Below are 27,019 nucleotides of genomic sequence, written 5' to 3' on the forward strand. Positions count from 1 at the left end.
ATTTTTCTTCAAATCAGAGAAGTTTAAACACAAATAACCAAATGCAATATGAAGAAGATTGAGTGGAAATTGCAGTATCATTCTACTGTAGCTTGTGTAACATCGCTACCTGCTGGAGGAAATGTGTAGGTCGTCAGGTTGCGGAATAGTTCAGCACCCACCACGCACGCGTCATGTCTATTCAATTTACTTCCTGTTTTGCGATCCCTAGTGTGTGGTGGTGTTGCGTTTGATAATTTAATCAGTGTTTTTAGCTGTTATCCTAGCTATACCTCGTTTACTCATGCTTAGGTTGCTATGCACTACTATTTTGTGCGTAATTCACGTCTTTACATTGATCAGCAATGCGAAAGGACAAGAGTTTACAGAGCTGGAGATGGCACACTACAGGTACAGTAATGACAATCTAGTGACGTTAGGCTTTTATCACACGTCTGTAGTTAGCTAACGTTATGTTGTAACTCTCAAATTCTAGGCGATATTCTGTCTTCTCCCTACAGTTTTCAGCCATTAGTTAAGCCCAAGACTAGCTCGTGTGAACTACAATCTCGATCCTGTGTTTAAGGTTTCGTCGGATTTCGAAACATCCTTCAAATTAAAAATATTTGAGTGCTTCTATCCGACGGAACTACACTTCCCGAGTTACGTTTACACACAGATGTTCGGAGCACTCGATATAGCTAATCAGCACAGGTGGTCGCTTCTTGTTCTACGTCTGTTTTCATAAACAAGTGCTGTAACGTCGAGATATGGCGGTGTGAGAACACTAACCATATCAAGGGTGTGTATCAATGTCACTTAAAAAAAAAAAAAAGGATTTCTCGCTGATAAGGTCCTAAAACCGTACTGCAAATGACGCGTGTTCATGTCCAGATTGATACAAACAACCTGTACAGAAGATGCCTTTTAAAACGCAATTCAAAATTTGAATGCAAGGCAGTGAAGGAGAGAAAACAGACAGGCTGCTAGCGTCAATGGCATCATGCGCTTGAATTTAATCTGAACAAAAATATAAAAGCAACATGCAACAATTAAACAAATATTTTACTGAGTTAAAGTTCATATAAGGAAATAAGTCACAATGAAATAAATTCATCATGCCCTAATCTGTGGATTTCACATGACTGGGAATACAGATATGAATCGGTTGATCGCAGATAACTTAAAGAAAGAGCAGGTGTTTGGATCAGAAAACCAGTCACTAGCTGCCTCAGCACAACACATCTCCTTTGCATAGAGTTGATCAGGCTGTTGATTGTGGCCTGTGGTATGTTGTCCCACCATTCCTCTTCAATTGCTGTGTGAAGTTGCTGAAAAATGACAGGAACTGGAACACACTGTCATACACTTTGTCCAGAGCGTCCCAAACATGCTCAATGGGTGACATATCTGGTGAGTATGCAGGCCATGGAAGAACTGGGACATTTTCAGCTTCCAGGAATTGTGTACAGATCATTGTGAAATGGAGCAATGCATTATCATACTGAAACATGAGGTGAAGGTGGCGAATGAATGGCACGACAACGGGCCTCAGGATCTCATCAAGGTATCTTTGTGCATTCAAATTGCCATCAATAAAATGTTATGTTCGCTGTCTGTATCTTATGCCTGGCTTTCTGATCCACGCTCCTAACCTTTTTTTAAGGTAGTCTATGACCAACCGATGGTTATCTGTAGTCCCAGTCATGTGAAATCTATATATTAGGGCCTAATTTATTTATTTCAATTGACTAATTTCCTTATGAACTGTAAGTAAAATCTTTTAAAATGTTGCATGTTGAATTTCTATTTTTTGATCAGTGTAATTCCAGCGTGTACTCGCTCGTTCACACATGTCAAATTCTTTTTTTTGATTTGTGCTTTAGTCCAATAAATTGTGTAATGGAATCGAATCGTGATCAAGGGCTAGGATTAGTCATGGGGTTCCGCTTGACCTGCTCCTTTTACACCTTATCTACTCAGGTTTGTTCTTTCCTGACAGGGAGAAAATCAAGTCCATGTTTTACCATGCATACAACAGCTACTTGGATCATGCTTATCCATATGACGAACTGCGACCCCTGACCTGTGATGGCCAGGATACATGGGGCAGGTATGACTATTGCCTCTGCAGTTGTTAGACAATAAACCAATGTTGTAATTTCCTGTGAATGACACAGCCAAGACTAATACCTGGACAATCAACAGACCAAACCACCTGAAACCTCAGTGTTATCCACTAGCACCGGCTGTCCTATAGAGCCGGTTTACACACTCATTTTCAGCCGGGTACTTTTTCCACTTAAATGAACTAGGCTACTCAATTCGCAAGTCCGGGAAAAAAAGTCAGCCAAGCCCACTCCCGCTAGAATGAACTACATAAAATATTTTGGATATACTGACACGATACATGTCTCTCTGCCCTACCAATGGGAGTTGTCCACAAAGTGGCACAGCTAGCTCTCTCCTATCCTTTCTTTGGATTGTTGGATACATCTCATTATTGTAATCCTTTTTTGAATATTCTTGAGGGTTGTTGATGTCAACCGCCTGTATTCAATGGATAGAGATGCTGTGCTACTAGCCTCAAAGCATGAATATGCATAACCCATCTCGAGACAACTACGATAGTGTTTTTTCTCAAAGTTGCCGGGATGGCACGTGTCCTACTTATATCAGTACACTCGTAACAACTTAAGCATTATGAAACTTCTATTTGATCAAATCAACCTCGAGTAGCAAATAAGCCATACATTTTTTGGTTGACCAAATTCAACACTTCGTTGACCTCCATACAAAAACTCCTTGCTTTGTGTGTGACACAACAGAAAAACGCCACCTGATGGAGTGAGACAGATTTTCTGCCGAGTTGGGCCTCTCTCTTCCTTGTCCTCTAACGATATGCATCTCCTAGTGATCTATTGATGGGACAGGCACCTGTCTGCACAAAGTGAGCGATGACAGGGAAGCACTGCTGGTTTGACAGTCTGCTGTTTGTCCTGCCTCCCGGTACCTGGGTGTGTTTGTGCCGTGTACGCTGTGGTTGCAGTCAAATGTCTTTACACGGAGGGAGAGGGAGTGATGCTCTTTCATTGTCTATGTGAGTCATTTTGCACATCCCATATAATGTGGTAACGATTAGTTAAAATCCACTTAGCCTATTGTTTTCTAGCACATTCATTTATTTTATCTTGTGTGTTAAATATGCAGCTACGAAGTGCTGGCGCATATGCTTACTGTGATTTGATTGACTAACAGCAAGCTTGACTAGTTTCTAAATGCTGTCGAACTGATTGATTGATTAAAGTAGATCTCATATCCTTGCCATTCATAAATCATACAACTACGTAGTATGTCCATGGCATCGCATTGGGACAAATAAAATAAACATCTCGTTTGTATTTTCGATATGAAGTCCATCAGGCCTTGTCAGACAGTGACGTTAAAGTAAATGACTCATCAGTAGCTGTTGATTTGGCTCCCTAGTTTGCATACTTGTAGTTTTTGGGGGCAACTATCTGCAGATACAGTATATTCACACCCCTTGACTTTTTCCAAAATGTGTTACATCCTTAATTTAAAATCGATTTAAATGTAGATTTTTTTTGTCACTAGCCTACACAAAATACACCATAATGTCAAAGTGGAATAATGTTTTTAGAAATGTTACAAATGAATTAAAAATTAAAAGCTGAAATGTCTTGAGTCAATAAGTATTCAACCCCTTTATGGCAAGTCTAAATAAGTTCAGGAGTAAAAATGTGCTTAACAAGTCACATAAGTTGCATGGACTCACTCTGTGTGCAATAAGTTTAACATGATTTTCTAATGACTACCTCATCTCTGTACCCCACATATACAATTATCTGTAAGGTCTCAGTCGAGCAGTGAATTTCAAACACAGATTCAACCACAAAGACCAGGGAGGTTTTCCAATGTCTTGCAAAGAAGTGCACCGATTGGTAGATGGGTAAAAAGAAAAACTGACTTTCAATGATGGCTTTAAAACAGTTACAGAGTTTAATGGCTGTGATAGGAGAGAACTGAGGCTGGATCAACATTGTAGTTAGTCCACAATACTAACCTAGTTGACATGGTGAAAAGGAAGCCTGTACAGAATAGAAATATTCCAACACATGCATCCTGTTTGCAACAAGGCACTAAAGTAATACTGCAAAAAATGTGGCAAAGCAATTCACTTTTTGTCCTGAATACAAAGTGTTATGTTTGGTTCAATAAAACACATTACTGAGTACCACTCCCCATATTTTCAAGCATAGTGGTGGCTGCATCATGTTGTGGGTATGCTTGTAATTGTTAAGGACGGGGGAGTTTTTCTGGAGAAAACATAAATGTAATGGAGCTAAATACAGGCAAAATGCTAGAGGAAAACCTGTCTCGGTCTGCTTTCCACCCAACACTGGGAGATTAATTCACCTTTCAGCAGGACAATAACTTATAACACAAGGCCAAATCTACACTGGAGTTGCTTAGCAAGAGGACAATTTACCTAGAGTGTCCGAGTTACAGCTTTGACTTAAATCTACTTGAAAATCTATGGCAAGACCTGAAAATGGTTGTCTAGCAATGATCAACAACCAATCTGACACAGCTTGAAGAATTTTGAAAAGAGTAATGGGCAAATGTTGTACAATCCAGATGTGGAACGCTCTTAGACTTACCCACAATGACTCACAGCTGTAATCCTGCCAAATGTGCTTGCTTCTACAAAGTATTGACTCAGGTATGATACTTTAAATATTTCTGTATTTCATTTTCAATGCATTTGCAAAAAAGTTATTTAAAAAAAAAAAAAAAAAAAATAGAAAGTTACAGCCTTATTCTAAAATGTATTCAATAGTTTTTTCCACTCGGTCTACACACAATACCCCATAATGACAAAGCAAAAACAGGTTTTTCGAAATGTTTGAAAATTTAAAATATAAATAAAGGAAATATCACATTTACATAAATTAAGTATTCATACCCTTTACTCAGTACTTTGTTGAAGCACCTTGGGCAGCGATTACAGCCTCGAGTATTCCTGCGTATGACGCTACAAGCTTGGCGCACCTGTATTTGGGGAGTTTCTCCCATTTTTCTCTGCAGACCCTCTCAAGCTCTGTCAGGTTAGACGGGGAGCGTCGCTGCACAGCTATTTTCACGTCTCCAGAGATGTTCGATCAGGTTCAAGTCCGGGCTTTGGCTGGGCCACTCAAGGACATTCGGTGACTTGTCCTGAAGCCACTCCTGCATTATCTTAGCTGTGTGCTTAGGGTTGTTGTCCTGTTGGAAGGTGAACCTTCGCCCCTGAGGTCTTGAGCGCGCTCTGGAGCAGGTTTTCAAGAAGGATCTCTCTGTACTTTTGCTCCATTCATCTTTCCTTTGATCCTGAATAGTCTACCAGTGCCTGCTGTTGAAAAACATCCCCACACCATGATGCTGCCACCACCATGCTTCACCGTAGGGATGATGCCAGGTTTCCTCCAGATGTGACGCTTAGAATTCAGGCTAAAGAGTTCAATCTTGGTTTCATCAAACCCAGATCTTGTTTCTCAATGGTCTGAGAATCCTTTAGGTGCCTTTTGAGGAAACTCCACAGAGGAACTCTTGAACTCTGTAAGTGACCATCGGGGTCTTGATCACCTCCATGACCAAGGCCCTACTCCCCCTATTGCTCAGTTTGTCTGGGCAGCCAGCTCTAGGAAGTCTTGGTTGTTCCAAGCTTCTTCCATTTTTAAGAATGATGGAGTCCACTGTATTCTTGGGGACCTTCAATGCTGCAGAAATGTTTTTGGTACCCTTCCACAAATCTGTAGCTCGACACAATCCTGTCTCGGAGCTCAATGAACAATTCCTTCAACCTCATGGCTTGGTTTTTGCTCTGACATACACTGTCAACTGTGGGACCCTTTATAGAGACAGGTGTGTGCCTTTCCAAATCTTGTCCAATCAACTAAAAAAAACACAGATGGATTCCAATGAAGTTGTAGAAACATCAAGGATGATCAATGGAAACAGGATGCACCTGAGCTCAAGTTTGAGTCTCATAGCAAAGGGTCTAAATACTGGTGTAAATAATTGGCAAACATTTCTAAACCTGTTTTCGCTTTGTATTTATGGGGTATTATGTGTAGATTGATGATATTTCATTGATTCCATTTTAGAAATGGGGCTAACGTAACAGAATGTGGAAAAAGGGAAGGGGGCTGAATACTTTCCGAATACACTGTATATGGTATTTCAAAGATATGGATATAGGTCTACTGATTTAATCAGTGTTGACAATAGTAAACTGCTGCTTTCTGTGTAGCAAAGCCCATGGTTAACACCAGCTTCATTCTTCAATCATACCTGTATTGCAAATAGCTGAGAAAATGCCTTTTAAAAAGGAAGCTTGAAGCCTGTGGAGTCAGCAGAAATCTGTGGGTCAGTTGTTAAACAACACATTTTTTTCAATAAATGACATACTACAATTGCAAACACTTGTTGAAATTCTTTAACTAATTAAACTGTCATCTTCTCTTAACATGTATGGACCCAGAACTGTTTTGTTTATTTTAGAGACCATTTCTTTTTCCATTTGAAAAAGTGCCCATCACACAATTTGGTAGATCTTTTTTTTACTTTACATTTTTTCAAGGTCCTTTGGGCTATCTACTTTATTTTTCTGTTTTAATACATAATTTGAGTAACATTCAATTGTGGCAATTCATATCTTGCAGTAAAACACTTAAGTCTCGATAAGACAGTTTAAATGTTTCTAGTTGTCTTACTTAGAAAATAGTCTTGGCCATATCGTCCTAGGCGATATCCCCAAAAAACAAACAATACACATACATTCAGTCATTTAAATTGTGAACGCAATACCACAACACACTTTTCCAATCTGAGAGGCAAATTCAATCATTTTGCAGTGTCTTGACTTGACTATGATGTTGCACCTCTCATTTCTTTTTCAGTGTTTCACTGACTTTGATAGATGCCCTGGATACATTGCTGGTATGCACCTTCTCATCATCATTATCTTATATTAAGTTTGTCATTCAACACCTGCGACAATGAGCTACTAAATGGGCTCCCAATCTTGTTGCCTCAATTTGCTTTTTTCAGATTCTGGGAAACCATACAGAGTTTCAGCGTGTGGCAACTCTGCTTCAGGACACTGTGGACTTTGACATCGATGTCAATGCCTCTGTTTTTGAGACTAACATTCGAGGTGAGATTACTGGGAATAGGTTCAAATTTAAGCTATGAAAAAGTGTCAAACAATGCTCTTGTCTAGGAGATGTATGTAGGTTTTTAGCTGTGTTTTAGTTGGTTGTAACTGAGCTGGGTTTCTGTCTGCAGTGGTGGGTGGTCTTCTGTCTGCCCACCTGCTGTCTAAGCGTGCTGGGATGGAGGTGGAGCCTGGCTGGCCTTGTTCTGGACCCCTCCTCAGGATGGCTGAGGACGCAGCACGAAAACTCCTCCCTGGTGAGCTGTCCACATTATTTATTTTATTATTGCATCTTCCAGATGCCCAGGACACACACATGCACACTAACATATGGCCATATGGCTCTGACATTGCATTTGCCTGGCTCTGTATATGACCAGACTTAGGCTCACCTTTTCCCCTTAACATTTTATTTTCGTCTGCAGCGTTCCAGACGCCCACAGGGATGCCCTATGGCACGGTGAACCTGCTTAGAGGGGTGAACCCTACAGAGACCCCTGTCACCTGTACTGCTGGGGTGGGCACCTTCATCCTGGAGTTCTCAGCCCTTAGCCGGCTCACTGGGGACCCCGTATTTGAGGACGTGGCGCGCAAGGCCCTCCGGTCACTGTGGAAGACACGCTCTGAGATAGGACTGGTGAGTCGGCAAAAAGAGCTGCCGATTTAGTCCTGTGACAATCTGTTTTATGCTGTCTTGTGATTTGTGTAATATTCATACAGTAGATTTATTGAAACCTTTAGATTGCTTGGTACACTTTGTCAGACCCAGTGACCGAGGAGCTGTTTCTTTTTTCCAGGTGGGGAACCACATTGATGTCCTCTCCAAGAAATGGGTGGCCCAGGACGCAGGTATAGGGGCCGGTGTGGACTCGTACTTTGAGTACCTGGTGAAGGGCTCTATCATGCTACAAGATGAGGAACTGCTATCAATGTTCTTAGGTAGTATTACTAGTTTATCATCAGACCACTTGATCATGTGGTAGATGGATACAAATTTGACATTACAAGCACATTAGTCATAGATGTTTATATTTTTGGGCATCCACAGAGTATGACAAGGCGATTAAAAACTACACCAAGTTTGATGACTGGTACCTGTGGGTCCAGATGCACAAGGGAACAGTCTCTATGCCTGTTTTCCAATCACTGGAGGCCTTCTGGCCAGGGCTACAGGTAAACTACATTTCTCATTTTGCTTATCTATTGTATTCCCTCTTAACCGAGAAAATCTAATTTGTTTGTGTGAATGTTTCAGAGTTTGATCGGTGAGCTGGACAGTGCATTGAGGACTTTCCACAACTACTACACAGTGTGGAGGCAATTTGGAGGACTGCCGGAATTCTACAGTATTCCACAGGGATACACTGTAGACAAGAGAGAAGGATACCCTTTACGGCCAGGTACCAGACACAACCTGCTCACTTACAATAATGCATAAGGGTCATACTGAAGATTTCTTGGTATTTGTATTTTGCACCTTTTCTTGTTTCAGAGCTGATAGAGAGTGCCATGTACCTGTACAAAGCCACTGGTGACCACACCTTTCTGCAGCTCGGTCGAGATGCTGTGGAGTCCATTGAGAAGATTACACGGGTCCCCTGTGGCTATGCCAGTGTGAGTGGTTTACGCTCCTCAAGACTCCGCTGGATAGCAAATACTTACTTACTTACTTAGGACTATTCAGAATGTTCCGTACAGAAGTTGTTTGTGATTGAGAATTGTTTTGTTGTTTTACTACCTCCCTCAGGTGAAAGATATCAGAGATCACAAGCTGGACAACCGCATGGAGTCCTTCTTCCTGGCAGAAACCATCAAGTACCTCTACCTTCTGTTTGATCCAGATAACTTCCTTCACAACAGTGGCCTGGACTTTGAGCTGGGCACTGGCCCCAGTGAGGACTGTGTTTTGGGGGCAGGGGGTTACATCTTTAACACAGAGGCCCACCCCCTGGACCCTGCTGCCCTTCACTGCTGCAGCCGCAAGCAGGAGGAACGCAGAGAGCTGCAGGACATCCTCCTTAACCTATCAGAGCCCCTCGCCAGTCCACAGGATACCCAATCACAGGAGACAGACAGTGAGACCGAGCCACCTGTCATGGATCCCTCAGAAAGTATAGCACTGAAGCCTGGGAGCAGGAGGAAAGCCCCTCTCCTCTCCTGCCCTATGCAGCCCTTCAGCGCACGGCTAGCTGTCATGGGTCAAGTCTTCACAGACAGCACATGACATGGACTTACAAATGTTTTCACTAAGTTTGAGCTGCTATTTTCATTTTACCCATAGACCAGTCATTACACTAATGCTAGTTAGCATGGGCTCGCGAAACTACCTCTAACTTCCTTCATACTGGACACAGAAACATAAAAATGGTATCGACGAGTTCATCGAAATCTGGGGAAGTAGATAAAGGGCATCATTGCCAAAATCCTGAAGTATCCAGCTTTTAACTGAACACTGAAAATTAAAGATTTACTGTGGTTTTCATTATACAAAATGCTTTCTGATTCATGGCATTGCCCTTGGTTTGTGAAATACATTGTAATATAGGCATGTGGTTAGGAAAGGTATGAATAAATAATAGTTTGCATTAAACATTTTCATACTCAAGTGATGGAACCAAGGATGTATATAAACACTTCATTACTGAGTGTATTCGGAAAGTACTTTCTCCACATTTTGGTACAGTACAGCCTTATTCTAAAATGGATTAAATAATCCACACACAATACCCATAATGACAAAGCGAAAACAGGTTTTTAGACATTTTTGCAATTGTATAAAATAAAAAAACGTATTTATATAAATCAAACTTTATTTGGCGTGAGCCGAATACAACAAGTGTAGACTTTACCGTGAAAAGCTCACTTACAAGCCCTTAACTCTCCTTGAACTGCACTGTAGGTTAAGAAAATATTTACCAAGTAGGCTAAAATAAAAAGTAACACAATAACAATAATGAGACTATATACAGGGGGCACCGGTACCGAGTCAGTGTGTTGAGGTAATTCGTACATGTAGGTGGGGGTGAAGTGACATGCATAGATAATAAACAGTGAGTAGCAGCAGTGTACAAAAAGGGGGGGTCCATGTAAATTGTCCGGTGGCGATTTTATTAATTGTTCAGCAGTCTTATGACTTGGGGGTAGAAGCTGTTGAGGAGCCTTTTGGTCCTAGACTTGGCGCTCCGGTACCGCTTGCCGTGCGGTAGCAGAGAAAACAGTCTATAACTTGGATGACTGGAGTCTCTGACATTTTTATGGACTATCCTCTGACACCGCCTATTGTATAGGTCCTGGATGGCAGGAAGCTTGGCCCCAGTGATGCCGAGCAGTTGCCATACCAGGCAGTGATGCAATCGATAAGGATGCTCTCAATGGTGCAGCTGAAGAACCTTTTGAGGATCTGAGGACACATGCCAAATCTTTTCAGTATCCTGAGGGGGAATAGGTTTTGTTGTGCCCTCTTCACGACTGTCTTGGTATGTTTGGACCATGATAGTTGGTGATGTGGACACCAAGGAACTTGAAACTCTCGACCCGCTCCACTACAGCCCCGTCGATGTTAATGGGGGCCTGTTCGGCCCGCCTTTTCCTGTAGTCAACGATCAGCTCCTTTGTCTTGCTCACATTGAGGGAGAGAGTGTTGTCCTGGCACCACACTGCCAGTTCTCTGACCACCTCCCTATAGGCCGTCCCATCGTTGTCGGTGATCAGGCCTACCACTGTTGTGTCGTCAGCAAACTTAATGATGGTGTTGGAGTCGTGCTTGGCCACACAGTCGTGGGTGAACAGGGAATACAGGAGGGGGCACACCCCTGAGGGGCCCCAGTGTTAAGGATCAGTGTGGCAGACGTGTTTTTGCCTACTCTTGCCATCTGGGAGCGGCCCGTCAGGAAGTCCAGGATCCAGGTGCAGAGGGAGGTGTTTAGTCCTTATCTTAGTGATGTGCTTCGTGGGCACTATGGTGTTGAACACTGAGCTGTAGTCAATGAACAGCATTCTCACATAGGTGTTCCTTTTGTCCAGGTGAGAAAGGGCAGTGTGGAGTGCTATTGAGTATTCATAAGTATTCAGACTCGAAATTGAGCTCAGGTGCATCCTGTTTCCATTGATCATCCTTGAGATGTTTCAACAACTTGATTGAAGTCCACCTGTGGTAAATTCAATTGATTGGACATGATTTGGAAAGGCACACACCTGTCTATGTAAGGTCCCACAGTTGACAGTGCATGTCAGAGCAAAAACCAAGCCACAGAGTCGAAGGAATTGTCCTTAGAGCTTTGAGACAGGATTGTGTCGTGGCACAGATCTGGGGAAGGGTACCAAAATAATTCTGCAGCCTTGAAGGTCCCCAAGAACACAGTGGCCTCCATATTTCTTAAATGGAAGAAGTTTGGAACCACCAATACTCTTCCTAGAGCTGGCCGCTCATCCAAACTGAGCAATCGGGGGAGAAGGGCCTTGGTCAGGGAGGTGACCAAGAATACGATGGTCACTCTGACAGAGCTCCAGAGTTACTCTGTGGAGATGGGAGAACCTTCCAGAAGGACAACCATCTACGCAGCACTCCACCAATCAGGCCTTTATGGTAGAGTGGCCAGACAGACACCACTCCTCAGTAAAAGGCACATGACAGCCCTCTTGGAGTTTGCCAAAAGGCACCTAAAGACTCGCAGACCATGAGAAACAAGATTCTCTGGTCTGATGAAACCAAGGTTGAACTCTTCGGCCTGAATGTCACATCACGTCTGGAGGAAACCTGGCGGCACCATCCCTACGGTGAAGCGTGGTGTCACTATCCCTACGGTGAAGCGTGGTGGCACCATCCCTAAGGTGAAGCGTGGTGGCGGCATCATCCTGTGGGGATGTTCTTCAGCGGCAGGGACTGGGAGACTAGTCAGGATCGAGGGAAAGATGAATGGAGCAAAGTACAGAGAGATCCTTGATGAAAACCTGCTCCAGAGCGCTCAGAACCTCAGACTGGGGCGGAGGTTTACCTTCCAACAGGACAACGACCTGCACACAGCCAAGACAATGCAGGAGTGGCTTCGGGACAAGTCTCTGACTGTCCTTGAGTGGCCCAGCCAGAGCCTGGACTTGAACCTGATCGAACATCTCTGGAGAGACCTGAAAATAGCTGTGCAGCGACACTCCCCATCTAACCTGACAGGAAAATGGGAGAAACTCCCCAAATACAGGTGTGCCAACCTTGTAGCGTCATACCCAAGAAGACTCAAGGCTGTAATCGCTGCCAATGGTGCAGCGATTAAAGGGTCTGGATACTTATGTAAATGTGATATTTCAGTTTTTAAACCTGTTTTTGCTTTGTCATTATGGGGTATTGTGTGTAAATGTAATCCATTTTAGAATAAGGCTGTAATGTAACAATGTGGAAAAAGTCAAGGGATCTGAATACTTAACGAATGCACTGTATGTTTTAATTGAAACGTACGGCTTGCATCTTATCCGCTCATTGTTCCCTCATGTCATAGTTTGTACATCTCAATTGTTATATTGCTTATATAGGTCTATCTTATTAATCATTTTAGGCAGTGTTGGAATTATTTCATTGTTTTGCTTACTTTGTGTATTATAATTAGCTCATGTGCTTTTCTCCTCGAGGAGCGGATACTATATGTTGTTGGGTCTGTAACCATGTTTGCCAGTGACAGTCTCTTCTCATTCAAATATTTTTTTTCAACAAAAAGTTCAGTAATGACCCATGTAATTACAGTTGACATTGCGAGGGTTGTTTTATTTGCGCAGTGCGTTTGGTATATTGTCTATAAAAGTGGGTCAAGGTGATTGTATTTTCCTTCCTTTTTAGCCCTAATAAAATACTTAATGGTAGGCTTTAATGTTTTTGTATGGTTCAGAAGTCCAAAATCATGGTGGCGTTCGCTATTGAAGGAGAATTGCGGTTCTTATCAACTTGCACAAATTCAGGTGTCAGTAGAAACCATATTTGTTTAAACAAGTCAGCCATATCAGCTATGGTTTTAAAAAGGCAGTAAATGAGGCTGAATGAACTGTTTTTCTGCCAGATGAGGCTCCACTGATAGCCAGGTGTAGAGAGGTGGTAAGGATTCACTCCATGGTTGGTGCTGAAAGGAAAGCTCTGCGTCGGAACATGAATTCATGTGTTGTGAAGTGGCTTCGCTGGCATGCATCTAAAAAAATTGGTTGAGTTTGCCCCACTAAGATTAACATGCTAAAATCGCCACTGGTCATACCGAACTTCCCCAGTGGCTTTCCATAGAGCTCCACATTGGTGTCTTAATACCCATAATTGAAACATCTCTGGTGGGAAAATGCGCATATTGTTTATATGCAGATTTTTTATATTCGCATGAAAATCTGTTGCCAATTGGAAGGCAACCGAGCTAATCGTTTGAACTTTAATTATTTATTTTTTTTTTACATAGGGACATAGAACTAAAATTGAGGGAGCACAAGTTTGAACTGAGGGGACTTAGCCCCCTTGTGGAACCGGGTAGGCCTACAGGTCAAAAGTTGATTTTTTTTGTTGTGAATTTTAGTTAACACTAACCCTTTTCCTAACCTTAACCTAATTATCCTAAACTGCTAGGTTAATTATCCTTACCTGTTGCGTAAGGTCTCCTAACCTGCTACGAAAAGTACATTCTGACAAGCTCCTTCTCTTCTTGCCAAGATGGTGCGAACTATTCTGTCGACAGTCCATATAACTTCCTGTTAAGAGAGAAGCAAAAGAGGAAGTCATGGCGAACACAGAAGGACCCGAGCCCCCTCGGACTCGAAGAAATAGTAATAAAAACATCCTTACAAGGATCAGACATGGACAAAGCTCTGGCCGGGCAATTAGTCGAGCGACAGAGGTAAAATAACGTTACACATTTAGAAATCCTTGCTAAAAGAAGACATTACAAGGGTTTGGGACGAAGAAAGACAGTTAACTAGCTTGCTTGCTAACTTTCGCTAACGTAACTTATTTAGCTACGTCTACACAAACGAAGCGCTGAGACCGCTAACTAAATAGCTAGCTAACGGCTAGCTAAAATAGGAGAAGTCGGAAGTGTATGTAGTCATTACATAACTAACGTTAGCTAGTCAGTATGGTAGTCACGGCAAGCCAAAGGAAAGTTGTCGCTATCTAGCTAACAGTTAGCAGGCTATTGTTACAGCTATTCGATTTGACATGAACTGGTGTAACTGTTAGCTAGCCCAGTCACTGATTTGTGTATTTCATTTGCCCAATCCTTGACATGTTTTTGCTCCTATGGTTTTCCTTCTTGTCCTTAGATATCTGAGGCCCTACTCCAGGAAAGAGACCAACAGGCCCAGTGGCATGGGATTCCAGTGCTGCTGCAGAGACTGTATGACAGCAGTCACCTCAACAGTGACCTCTCCCAGATCCACTCCATCATCAAGGTGCAAATAATACTCTTCCCAGACCTCGGTCAGAGCTGTAATACCACACGTAGAGGCAAAGGTTTCATGCTTGTTTTTCCCATGTTAGCTGTGATGGTATTTGCTGTTGAGTTGACAGGTGTGGTGTTCACAACATGTTTGTGTTGTCTTTGTGGTGTGGTAGGAAGTGTCACCTTTTCTCTCCATGGAGGCTATGTCGTTTGTGACAGAGGACAGGAGAACAGTGCAGAAGTCCACCTGTCCCAACACATACACCTTTGACCTCTTTGGAGGCATTGATGTAAGTCTCCAACATGTTGACACAGAGGCAAATATAACTGTCTTGTCAGTGGTCATATATGCTGTGTCAGGGTTTAATTCCTGCTTTGTCCTTAGTTACTAGTGGAGATTCTGATGAGACCCACCCTCACCACACAGATGAATGTCCCTAAAAGTAAGCCACATTAAAACATTCCTTGGTCATAGTTTTGCAAATGTGAGGAACCAATTTAAGATGCCCTGAATACAATCTAACGTGTGTTCTCTTTGCAGTGAGTGATGACCTTGTCAAGGATTGTTTAAGTGTTCTGTACAATTGTTGTATATGTGTAAGTATCAATGCCATTGATAAATAGGGTTTGAATGCATGCAAGATAATATCTGGCAACTTAACACTGTCTGACACAGAGGGTGATGTCCACCCTCTTATCTTTATTTTAGTCAGAAAAGGCTAATCATTAGCTTTCCCACATTTTCAGATGGAAGGAGTCACAAAAAGTCTGGCATCACGAGATGACTTTGTCATGTTTTTGTTTACACTGATGTCAAACAAGAAAACGTTTTTGCAAACAGCCACATTGATTGAGGACATTCTAGGGGTCAGGAAGGTAAGGATAGCCTAAAAACCCTTAGATCACTGTCAATCCTTACAAATGATTCATTCAAATTGTCTGAATCCCACTGAACCTAAAAGATGCAGCAGAATGTCAATAACCTGTACCTTCTACCTTCCTCTTTGTGCTCCAGGAGATGATCCAGCTGGAGGACATCCCCAACCTGCCAAGTCTGGTCCAGAGCTTCAATCAGCAGCAGCTAGCCAACTTCTGCCGCATCCTGTCAGTCACCATCTCTGAGCCAGACATGGGCAACGATGACAAGCACACGCTGCTGGCAAAGAACGCCCAGCAGAGCGCCAACCCCTGCCCGTCTCACTCTGAAGTCAACCAGGGTAAGACTGCTCTCACCATTGAACCTGAGAGAGACTGGAGAAGGAGTTCTCACATTCAATAATTCTTATTCATATGACTAGCATTTAATGAAGAAAATGCTTGTTAATGACTTGTCCCTCTATTGCTCAGCGACACGTGAACTGAGAAGTTTATGGATTTGCACTCCTCAATGCCTCTGTTTCCTTATCACTCTGTTGACGGGAACGAGTAAATTGATAATCAAATAATCTGTTCTCCCCCGTGTGTATCAGTGGCCCTGCTGAACATCCCGGGCTTCATTGAGCGGCTATGTAAGCTGGCCACCAGGAAGGTGTCGGAGGCCTCGGGGCCATCCAGCCTGCTGCTGGAGCTTCAGGACTGGTACACCTGGCTGGACAACGCCCTGGTGCTGGACGCACTCATGCAGATGGCCACAGAGGACGCCGAGCAGAGCAGCACAGGTCAGAACAATAGATAGACATGCACTCTCCTTCACACATATGCACGCACTGTAGGGGTGAATATTTTACAAATGTTCCATCCCGAGAACAAATCACTTTTTTAACCCAGTGTTTCCCGACAAAACTGGAACTGTCATTCAAAAGCATTTAAATAGATTATGTCTGGATGTGACTAGAGCTTTGATCGAAAATTCAGGCCTGATGCTACCTGGGCCTGATGAGCCCTACATTTAAATACATTTTATGAGCCCAAGCCCAAATGATTGTGCCTTTTATCCAATACATATATGATATATAGGCTACTCCACATTACGCAAGACAGAAAAACATAAAAGTCCATAGATGTAGCTAGCTATATGCTCTCTTGGGTAAAATAAAAAATAAATGAAACAAGCTTCAGTAGTCTAATCTTTACGATTGTGAACTGTATTACTGTACTGTGTTGTAAGATATGGACTGGAATTATGCACCTCGTTCAAACCATGATAAAGCTGAGAGAACGTGGTTCTGGTGCAGCACATGCAGCTACAAAGTTACAAGTATAGGCTAGCGAATTTGATTTTAATTTTGAAATATAATGTATAATATATGTATAATATGTATAATGTAATAATGTATAATTAGTAGGCTGATGTATATACATTACCAGTCAAAAGTTTGGACCTAGGGTCCTCCCGAGTGGTACAGTGATCTAAGGCACTGCATCGCAGTGCTAGCTGTGCCACTAGAGATCCTGGTTCGAGTCCAGGCTCTTGCCGCAGCCGGCCGTGACCGGGAGACCCATGGGGCGGTGCACAATTGGCCCAGCGGCGTCTGGGTTAGGGGAGGGTTTGGCTGGCAGGGATGTTTTTGTCTCATCGCGCTCTAGCGACTCTTGTGGCGGGCCGGGCGCAATGCACGCTGACACGGTCGCCAGGTGTACAGTTAAGCGGGCATTGTGTCAAGAAGCAGTGGGGCTTGGCTGGGTTGTGTTTCGGAGGATGCACGACTCTCGACCTTCGTCTCTCTCGAGTCCGTACTGGAGTTGCAGTGATGGAAGACTTTAACTACCAATTGGATACTATGAAATTGGGGAGAAAAAGGGGTATAAAAAAATTCCAGGGTTTTTCTTTATTTTTGCTATTTTCTACATTGTATAATAATAGTGAAGACCTCAACCTCAACTGAAATAACACATGGAATTGATGTAGTAACCAAAAAAGTGTTAAACAAATCAAAATATATTTGAGATTCTTCAAAGTAGCCACCCTTTGCCTTGATGACAGCTTTGCACACTCTTGGCATTCTCTCAACCATCTTGATGAGATAGTCACCTGGAATGAATTTCAATTAAACAGATGTGCCTTGTTAAAAGTAAATTTGTGGAATTTCTTTCCTTAATGCGTTTGAGCCCATCAGTAATTGTGACACGGTAGGTGTGGTATACAGAAGATAGCCCTATTTGGTAAAAGACCAAGTCCATATTATGGCAAGAACAACTCAAATAAGCAAAGAGAAACGACAGTCCATCATTACTTTAAGACATGAAGGTCAGTCAATACATAAAATGTAAAGAACTTTGAAAGTTCCTTCAAGTGGCTGGTAGCCTAGTGGTTAGAGCGTTGGACTAATAACTGAAAGGTTGCAAGATCGAGTCCCCGGGCTGACAAGGTGGAAATCTGTTGTTCTGCCCCTGAACAAGGCAGTTAACCCACTGTTCCAAGGCCGTCATTGAAAATAAGAATTTGTCATCTCAGTTTGTTAACGTACACTGTGCTCTTTCTCAGAGTCCTCAGACGAGAGTTCTCTGGCCACCAGCCCTCTCAGACACCGTCTGCCCCAGTCCATGAAGATTGTTCATGAGATCATGTACAAGGTGGAGGTGCTCTATGTGCTCTGTGTGCTACTCATAGGCCGCCAGAGGAACCAGGTGAGAGCCAGGTATCTGGAGTTTACAACAGTTGGTTTGGAAAAATGGGTTTGTAAAGTTTTTCTTAGCCACTGCCCCAGTCCATGAAGATTGTCATGGACTTCTGCAGTACTTGCTCTTTGGGGGTTTAGCCTGGGTATCTGCAATGCACAATGCAATTTGCAACTGTCGATGTAAAAAGGGCTTTCTCAAATAAATGTGATTGATTTGTAAACGTATCGTGCCTTTTAAACAGGTTCACAAAATGCTGGCAGAGTTCAAACTGATTCCAGGACTTAACAACCTGTTTGACAAGCTGATCTGGAGAAAGCAAATATCTTCCCATGTCCTCCATGGCCAGAACCAAAACTGTGACTGCAGCCCGGTAAGAACACCCCTCCGCTCTGGGACTGGGTCAATAAGCACGTTCACACTGCACCTTAGGCCAGGGTTAAGAGCAGGTTTAGCGCCGACTTTTCGGGGTTAGCCCCAGAAACTCGGTACCAAAATAGCCAATGTGAAAGCGTCACTTTCACTAAATGTACATATGCTTGTGATGCCTGTAATGTGTTATGCACGTTATTTTGACAATTCAATTCATAATATTGAATCCTTCCATCTGAGGATAAAAAAAGAAAATACTTTCATCCATGCAATAACATTGGTTGCTATGCCTAATAAAAATGGTTGCTATGCAGACTGGCTAATGTTTTTTCACTTGGCCAACTAAAGCTACAAACTCTACAGCTGGAAGGGCAGCAAACCCTCCATTTTCCTCGTTGTCATAGCTTTTCTATTGACATTTAATTGCATATATCCATGATGATAATATTGTTGCATGATTTCGCCTGGATCAGAAAAGATAGTGTCCCGTTAGTTCACAGCATTCTCTGCACAGCGATGAGATCGAATTTTTAAAGTTTAACATTTTTTCCGATGTCGGACAGGCAGACAAGCAACGTTTATACAAACCATCACTGTTGGAATTCAAATGCTAGGCCAGAATCAAGAGGATATAAATGTTACTAAATGTCTTATTGCTTATAACATTTGGTTTTGTCCGTTAGCCCAGGGCTTTGGAATACAAGTGTGAATCCTTAGCCCAGGGTTAACAAATTCTTGTGTGAACACAGGATAAGCTAGGCCGGGGCTAAGAACAATGCAGTGTGAAGGGGCCTAATGTGGTAATGGCACAGTAGCACTAATCACTGATATTGATCATCCTCTCTCACACAGGAGATCTCCTTTAAAATCCAGTTTCTACGATTACTCCAGAGCTTCAGCGACCATCATGAGTGAGTACATTAGACGAGAGCTGTGTTCGAATACCCATACTAACATACTGTATACTACATACTATTAGTTAACGTTGATGCTGTTGCAATGCAACCTCTTGTTAGCATAACAAATGACTAGCTAAACTTTTACGATTCCGGGTGTGTTCGTAAATTCAAACAGGAGTGCCGAGTGCGCTCTGAAGTGCGCTCTGAGCGTTCGTAAATTCAGAGTGTTTCGCTCTGAGTGTTCAGAGCGCACACTGGACGCTCTGGCCGAGGAGTAGGGTTGATCCGAGCGTTCTGGCCTCACAACGGCAGTCAAGCACCCAAGTTAACTGGTTAACGTTGGTTAGCTTGCTAGCTACATCCAGACACAAATTAGAGAACACCTCACTCTGACCATTTTACTTGCCCTAGCAGAGCTTGTTAGGCAATTATGTTATCCAGAGTGTTGGTGACTTTAACTGCTGCTGACAATTGCGCTTTTTGCCGACTTACTGACACCGGCCATATTAAACGGGTGTTGAGCGTTCGGAAATTCATCAGTTATTCTGCGCGAGTGCTCTGAAATCAGCGTAGATAGACAGAATTAAAAGTCCATTGAATCGCACAACTATACCACTTAGCAAAAAATTGTGAATAATCAAGTCAATAAACGTTGAGTAGTTAATATACTGCCTGGCAAGTTTTATGTATTAGTCGCTAACTAACGTAAGCTTACATACCGGTAAAGTACCTACTGCTGTAATGCTATGCGGTTCGTAAGGATAGCGTAGCTAACAAATTGTCAGCCAACATAACGTGTAATGTAACTTATTTCAAAAGTCATTACTTTATTACTTTGCTCAACATTTTATTAACATTTATTATTAGTTAAAGCAATGAATTTATATCCGCTATCTAGTCACACTTCGGCACCACATTTTCGACCATTTTCTTCAAATCTGAAAAAGTAGGAAGCCACGCCCATTTTCTGAAGAATTGCATTTTGGGCCCTAAAAGCATGGAAATAGTGTCCACTGCATGTATACTTCGTATTTTGTCGCATTTAGTCCGCCACCAGGTAACTTTTGGCATACTAACTATATCCATACTATGACCAATAAGCATACTATATACTCTAGTCACCTCCCAAATAGTACGGTTAGTATAAGTATTCAAACACAACTTAGGTGTATGAAAGAAACTATATTGCTGGGGAAGTAAACACATCACCTGATATACACGATGAAAGTCCTGCCTCCTTCCTGAATCATATCACATACTGTATTTGAAAGGACTTCAAGATTATATCTTCAAATTCATGAAAACGCTGTCAGAGAAGATATACACTGAGTGTACACAACATTAGGAACACCTGCTTGTTCCATGACTGACTGACCAGGTGAAATGATCCCTTATTAATGTCACCTGTTAAATCAATTTCAATCAGTGTAGCTGAAGGGGAGGAGACTGGTTAAAGAAGGATTTTTAAGCCTTGAGACATGGATTGTGTATGTGTGCCATTCAAAGGGTGAAGGGGCAAGACAAAATATTTAAGCGTCTTTGAACAGAGTATGGTAGTCGGTGTTCGGTTTGAATGTGTCAAGAACTGCATCGCAGCTGGATTTTTCACGTACAACAGTTTCCCGTGTCTATTAAGAATGGTCCACCACCCAAAGGACATCTATCTGACTTTTATTTTTTTTATTTCACCTTTATTTAACCAGGTAGGCTAGTTGAGAACAAGTTCTCATTTGCAACTGCGACCTGGCCAAGATAAAGCATAGCAGTGTGAACAGACAACAACACAGAGTTACACATGGAGTAAACAATAAACAAGTCAATAACATGGTAGAAAAAAAGATAATCTATATACAATGTGTGCAAAAGGCATGAGGAGGTAGGCAATAAATCGAATAATTACTATTTAGCAGATTAACACTGGAGTGATAAATCATCAGATGATCATGTGCAAGTAGAGATACTGGTGTGCAAAAGAGCAGAAAAGTAAATAAATAAAAGCAGTATGGGGGGTGAGGTAGGTAAATTGGGTGGGCTATATACCGATGGACTATGTACAGCTGCAGCGATCGGTTAGCTGCTCGGATAGCAGATGTTTAAAGTTGTTGAGGGAGATAAAAGTCTCCAACTTCAGAGATTTTTGCAATTAGTTCCAGTCGTTCCAGACTTGACACAACTGTGGGAAGCATTGAAGTCAACATGGGCCAGCCTCCCTGTGGAACTGTTTTGACACCTTGTAGATCATGCCCCAATGAATTGAAGCTGTTAGGAATAACTAGGAAGGTGTTTAGAATCTTTTGTACATTCAGTGTATGTAAAAAAAGGGATAGGCAACTCCAGTCTTCGGGGGGCCAGAGTGGTGTCAAGCTTTTTTCCCCATCCCTAGCATACACAACTGATTTGAACTATTTTCATTCTAAAAAAGGTCATGATTAGTTGATTATTGGAGTGAGGTGTGTTAGCTTGGGCAAAAGTGTGACACCAATCAGGCCCCCATAAGACTTTAGTTGGCCATCCCTGAAAATTATATTGTTATTCATGGATTCATTTACTTTCTTTCGATTTTATTTTTTCGTAAGACATTGGGTATGGAGTTTGGTACCATCTCAGTGAATCTGCCATTTGGGTCATGTCTGATCTTTCCTCCTCCCTCTCAGGAACAAGTATCTCCTCCTGAACGCTCAGGAGCTGAATGAACTCAGTGCCATCTCTCTGAAAGCCAGCATCCCTGAGGTGGAGGCTTTTGTCAACACAGACAGGTAGGGCGCATAGTTAGGCTGACGCACAGGGATGGAGGACATTTTGTTCTGAATTTGACAAAATCCCCCATTTTGCATTCTCTTTTCGCTCTACTATATAGAAATCTAATCTGTGATGGTAAAAAGGGCCTCCTGACACGGCTACTTTCAGTCATGAAGAAAGAACCGGCTGAATCCTCATTTAGGTTAGTGCGTGGGTTTACTCCAGGAGTTAATGAGTGAAACATCATGCCACAGGTATAGAAAGAGGAAGAAACCCCAGTCTCTGTCTGTAGGTTCTGGCAGGCGAGGGCGGTGGAGAGCTTCCTGAGAGGGGCCACCTCCTACGCTGACCAGGTGTTCCTGCTCAAGAGAGGCCTGCTGGAGGTACAGAGGCTGTTGCCAAGCCAGTGAGGGGACACACCTATGATATAACAGCTTTCTAGTATTCATTTAAAACCTCCCAATAATCCCTCTACTCTGTCCCTCCAGCACATTCTGTTCAGCATCATAGACAGTGGCTGTAAGTCCAGGGACGTGCTGCAGAGCTACTTTGACCTGCTGGGGGAACTCATGAAGTTCAACATCAATGCCTTCAAGAGGTTCAACAAATACGTCAACACAGAGGAGAAGGTAGGTCAGTGGACAGGGCAGAGGGGTTAGGGTCAAGACTTCAAACCACTGAGAGGCAAGGAGAGTATATGTAAATAGATGGTCAGTCCGGGGCAATTCCATGGTAAGTCATGCTGTGACACAGATTTTTCTATTTAAAATGTACACTGCCGTTAAAAAGTTTGGGGTCACTTGGAAATATCCTTAAAATAACATCAAATTGATCAGTAATACAGTGTAGACATTGTTAATGTTGTAAATGACTATTGTAGCTGGAAACGGCAGATTTGTTATGGAATATCTGCATAGGTGTAACAGTTTAGCTTTCGTCCGTCCCCGCGACCCGGGCTCGAACCAGGGACCCTCTGCACACACAGACAACTGACACCCACGAAGCATCGTTACCCAGCGTGCCACAAAAACCGCAACCCTTGCAGTGCAAGGGGAACAACTACTTCAGGTCTCAGAGCGAGTGACGTCACCGATTGAAACACTATTAGCGAGCACCACCGCTAACTAGCTAGCCATTTCACATCGATTACATAGGTGTACAGAGGCCCATTATCAGCAACCATCACTCCTGTGTTCCAATGACACGTTGTGTTAGCTAATCCAAGTTTATAATTTTAAAAGGCTAATTGATCATTAGAAAACCCTTTTGCAATTATGTTAGCACAGCTGAAAACTTGTGCTGATAAAGAAGCAATAAAACAGGCCTTTAGACTAGTTGAGTATCTGGAGCATCAGCATTTGTGGTTTCAATTACAGGCTCAAAATGGCCAGAAACAAAACCCTTTCTTCTGAAACTCATCAGTCTATTCTTGTTCTGAGAAATGAAGGCTATTCCATGTGAAAAATTGCCAGGAAACTGAAGATCTCGTACAACGCTGTGTTCTACTCCCTTCACAGAACAGAGCAAACTGGCTCTAACCAGAATAGAAAGAGTGGGAGGCCCCGGTGCACAACTGAGCGAGAGGACAAGTACATTAGAGTGTAGTTTGAGAAACAGACGCCTCACAAGTCCTCAACTGGCAGCTTCATTAAATAGTACCCGCAAAACACCAGTCTCAACGTCAACAGTGAAGAGACGACTCCTGGATGCTGGCCTTTTCTTTCAAAAACAAGGACATTTCTAAGTGACTGCAAACTTTTGAACGGTAGTGTATGTCAAACAAAAAAACAATGATTGCAAAGTTAAACAGACCAAACAACTCGATGCACAATGACTACTTTTAACAATTTCCAAAAATTGTTAAAACACTTGAACAGTGCAGATGGAAATGACCCATCTGCACTGGAACTGCCCTCAGTTAAAACCTTATCCCTACCAATTGACGTCCTGTTACATGTTTGGTTTAATTTCTGCTTCCTGTGTTAGTTCCAGATGTTTATGACCCAGATCAACAGCTCTCTGGTGGACTCCAACATGCTGGTGCGCTGTATCATCCTGTCCCTGGATCGCTTTGAGAGCCAGATTAAGGATGTGAGCGGTAGGTCCGTAGAAATAGGCTGAGGCCTTCTGGTTAACACACGTTTGTGGCTGCTTTGTTGGTGGCTTTATGGTAGTGAAATATGGCTGCTCTTGGTCATTTCTACTCTTGGTAGTCTTAGTTACCCTCTTCTGACTCCATGTTTCTCTCCCATCCCTCTCTGTCATGTAGTTGTGGAGGTGCTGTCAGAGTGCAGTCTGCTGTCCTACATGGCCCGCGTGGAGAACAGACAGGCCTTCCTCTTCAGGCTCGTCAACATCATCAATGTGCAGATACTCACCCAGGTAAGGAAATCCTATGCTCTGTTATTCATTTCACTATAATACTGATGGCTCACGTGCTATTGCATCCTGCTAGCTAATATAGACTTTACATTCCTGTACTTCTTGTTTCTCATTGTATCACAAGATATAAATCTGTCGTTCTGCCCCTGAACAAGGCAGTTAACCCACTGTTCCTAGGCCGTCATTGAAAATAAGAATTTGTTCTTAACTAGCTTGCCGAGTTAAATAAAGATAAAATAAAACTGTGATCCTGCCTGTTTGATGGTGGCTGAACCTAATGTTAGGAGAATGTGAGCTGTCTGAACACCAGCCTGGTAGTGTTGATGCTGGCCAGGAGGCGGGACAAACTGGCCTTCTGTCTCAACGCCCTGAGGGAGAAGGAGTACGCTGAGAAATACCCCGGCTGCCTGCTCAACAACTTACACAACCTGCTGCGCTTCTGGCAGCGCCACTACCTCAACAAGGACAAGGACAGCACCTGTCTGGAGAACGTGAGTGTCCTCGTCAATGCACACACACCCCGTTGTTACTTTTAATGCTGTCTACTGTATTGCGGTAATTGGTGGTAATTCTGTTTTGGGACACCTGTACATTGGAACATTCTCCATCCTATTTGGTTTTCAGGGGAACTGTTGTATCTCTCTCCTATTCTCAGAGTTCCTGTATATCATTTACCTACTGGAAGGAGACTGTGTCGGTTCTGTTGGACTCAGACCCGACTTCACTATGTGCCATAGCCAGCTACATCGACGAGGCCTACATGGATCTGGGCAGAGACTTTCTGGAAGTGTAATACCTTGATTGCTGCCTCTGGATGGATGGAGGAGAGTCAATGTCTCCATTCACCTACAAACTGAAAGATCTGAGCTCTCACTCCTCCATATAGCTGTTATTCAGGGATCCTTAGGTCTACAGAATGACTGTGTGCATAGTTTTGGGCTTGTGTGTGTGTGGATACTTGTGTCATGTGTGTGGAGCCGTGTTGGGGTGTATAACATGTCGGACTTGGAGTGTCCATTCTATTGTAGCTGTGGAGGAGAACCAGTCAGCAGCCCAGAGGACTGAGGTTCCTTCAGCCTTTCACTAATAGTATGGATAGGATCTCTCCTACCCTCTGGTAAAAAATTTAAAAAACACCCACTTCATAGTGTCGCCAAAATGTACATGGTGATTACATTGGCAGATGGTACATATTGTACAGAGTACTTACAACTGGTATACCTTTTTGTGGCACAATTTCAGAGATTCGCAATTAATTGTCTAGTGTAATAGTTCTACAGTAAGGAAAGGTTATAACAATCAATTTGAGTTTGTTTGCCGATGTAATGCATGTAATAACATTTTGATGTGCAGTCACACGAACACGATGTGTTAGTACACCGACTGGAAGAAATACATTACTCTATCAGTATGTTAATGTTTTAGGGACATTGAGGCCTAGATTCAATCAGATCAAGTGTTAACCGGTGATGGCTGACACCAGCATAGCTGATGTTTCTTTGGGAGGTGAAACTGTGTTGAAGTTGTCAAATTGGTGCTCTTGTGATCCTTGTCACAAAGCCACAACGTCCCACTCGCTTTAATGTTCAGAACAAGAATGTGTAGGCTATATAGAAATAATGACGCTCACGTTGAAAATCATTCACCAAAATGAGGATTTCTGTCAGCCTAATAGAGGTGTAGATTACATTGCAGTGCTCAAACTTGTAAACAAGGCTGTGTGGAATTTATCTTAATGCGACTCCGTGCAGCCAATTGCAATGTCCGCTTTAGGTATCTCTGGTGCCGCTTGTGGATTTGACAGCTCTTAACGCAGTTCCACTGGCCTGAAAACAACCACTGTGGATCTAATTGAATAGAGCCCTTAATTGAAGACCAAAATATCAATATTTCAGGGACAAGCAATAGTTTTATTTTGTTCTAAAAAGAGGCTATTTAAAGAAATGCATCATAACATGATCCCTGTAAATGACAAAGGATTTAGGATGAGGTGGACACAAGGCTCAGGACTCACCAGATGAATGAATTAGTTTTGTCCAACACCCACAGGAGTCCTGACTGGCATCCTTAGTAATGTTAGGAAAGGTGCTTCACTTACAGCATGAGGCTCGTAAACGTTGTGTCCATTCTCAGGATGTGTGGGTCTGTATGTGACACTGGGCCCACCGGGTTTTTTTCTGCATAGAAAAGTCTTAGGCTGACCAAACAGTATAAATATTTTTACATTCAGGATGGTGAAATGTTTTCAGTGTAAACTTAAAACAATTAAAAAGCAGGAAGTATGTAGAAAAGATAATGGACCTATATATTTTTAAAAATAGATCATCTTTCAGAACTAACAAATCACCAAAATATAAATTAAACAGAATTTAAAATAAAAAAAGACGCTTTTCATGAGTATTTTTATTATGACATGGGACCACCACCAGCTTTAAAAACTGCAACATTGCGGGCAAGAGTGACTGCGCCATTGA

At 42.6% G+C, this 27,019-nt stretch overlaps 2 protein-coding genes across 2 annotated transcripts; both read left to right on the forward strand.

Annotated features, from left to right (window-relative positions):
- The first annotated feature begins 173 nt into the window (after positions 1 to 173).
- On the forward strand, positions 174 to 13,045 carry edem2 (ER degradation enhancer, mannosidase alpha-like 2). Its single transcript, XM_055892316.1, has 11 exons — positions 174 to 390; positions 1,982 to 2,092; positions 6,942 to 6,981; positions 7,093 to 7,198; positions 7,330 to 7,455; positions 7,624 to 7,835; positions 7,996 to 8,137; positions 8,247 to 8,371; positions 8,454 to 8,598; positions 8,691 to 8,812; positions 8,946 to 13,045. Exons 1-11 carry the CDS (start codon positions 284 to 286, stop codon positions 9,420 to 9,422), a joined length of 1,713 nt encoding a protein of 570 aa, XP_055748291.1. The 5' UTR covers positions 174 to 283; the 3' UTR covers positions 9,423 to 13,045.
- A 631-nt stretch (positions 13,046 to 13,676) lies between these two features.
- On the forward strand, positions 13,677 to 26,937 carry LOC129830094 (short transient receptor potential channel 4-associated protein-like). The gene is made up of 19 exons (XM_055892320.1): positions 13,677 to 14,052; positions 14,477 to 14,605; positions 14,769 to 14,885; positions 14,981 to 15,038; positions 15,137 to 15,192; positions 15,343 to 15,471; positions 15,611 to 15,812; positions 16,065 to 16,253; positions 18,020 to 18,162; positions 18,398 to 18,526; positions 19,378 to 19,436; positions 22,079 to 22,180; positions 22,282 to 22,365; positions 22,456 to 22,546; positions 22,652 to 22,792; positions 24,150 to 24,261; positions 24,433 to 24,545; positions 24,830 to 25,036; positions 25,201 to 26,937. The coding sequence occupies exons 1-19, from the start codon at positions 13,936 to 13,938 to the stop codon at positions 25,336 to 25,338; spliced, it is 2,316 nt and encodes a 771-aa protein (XP_055748295.1). The 5' UTR covers positions 13,677 to 13,935; the 3' UTR covers positions 25,339 to 26,937.
- The last annotated feature ends 82 nt before the right edge of the window (positions 26,938 to 27,019 follow it).

This window comes from Salvelinus fontinalis, chromosome 31 (genome assembly GCF_029448725.1).
Source record: "Salvelinus fontinalis isolate EN_2023a chromosome 31, ASM2944872v1, whole genome shotgun sequence".
NCBI lineage: Eukaryota > Metazoa > Chordata > Actinopteri > Salmoniformes > Salmonidae > Salvelinus > Salvelinus fontinalis.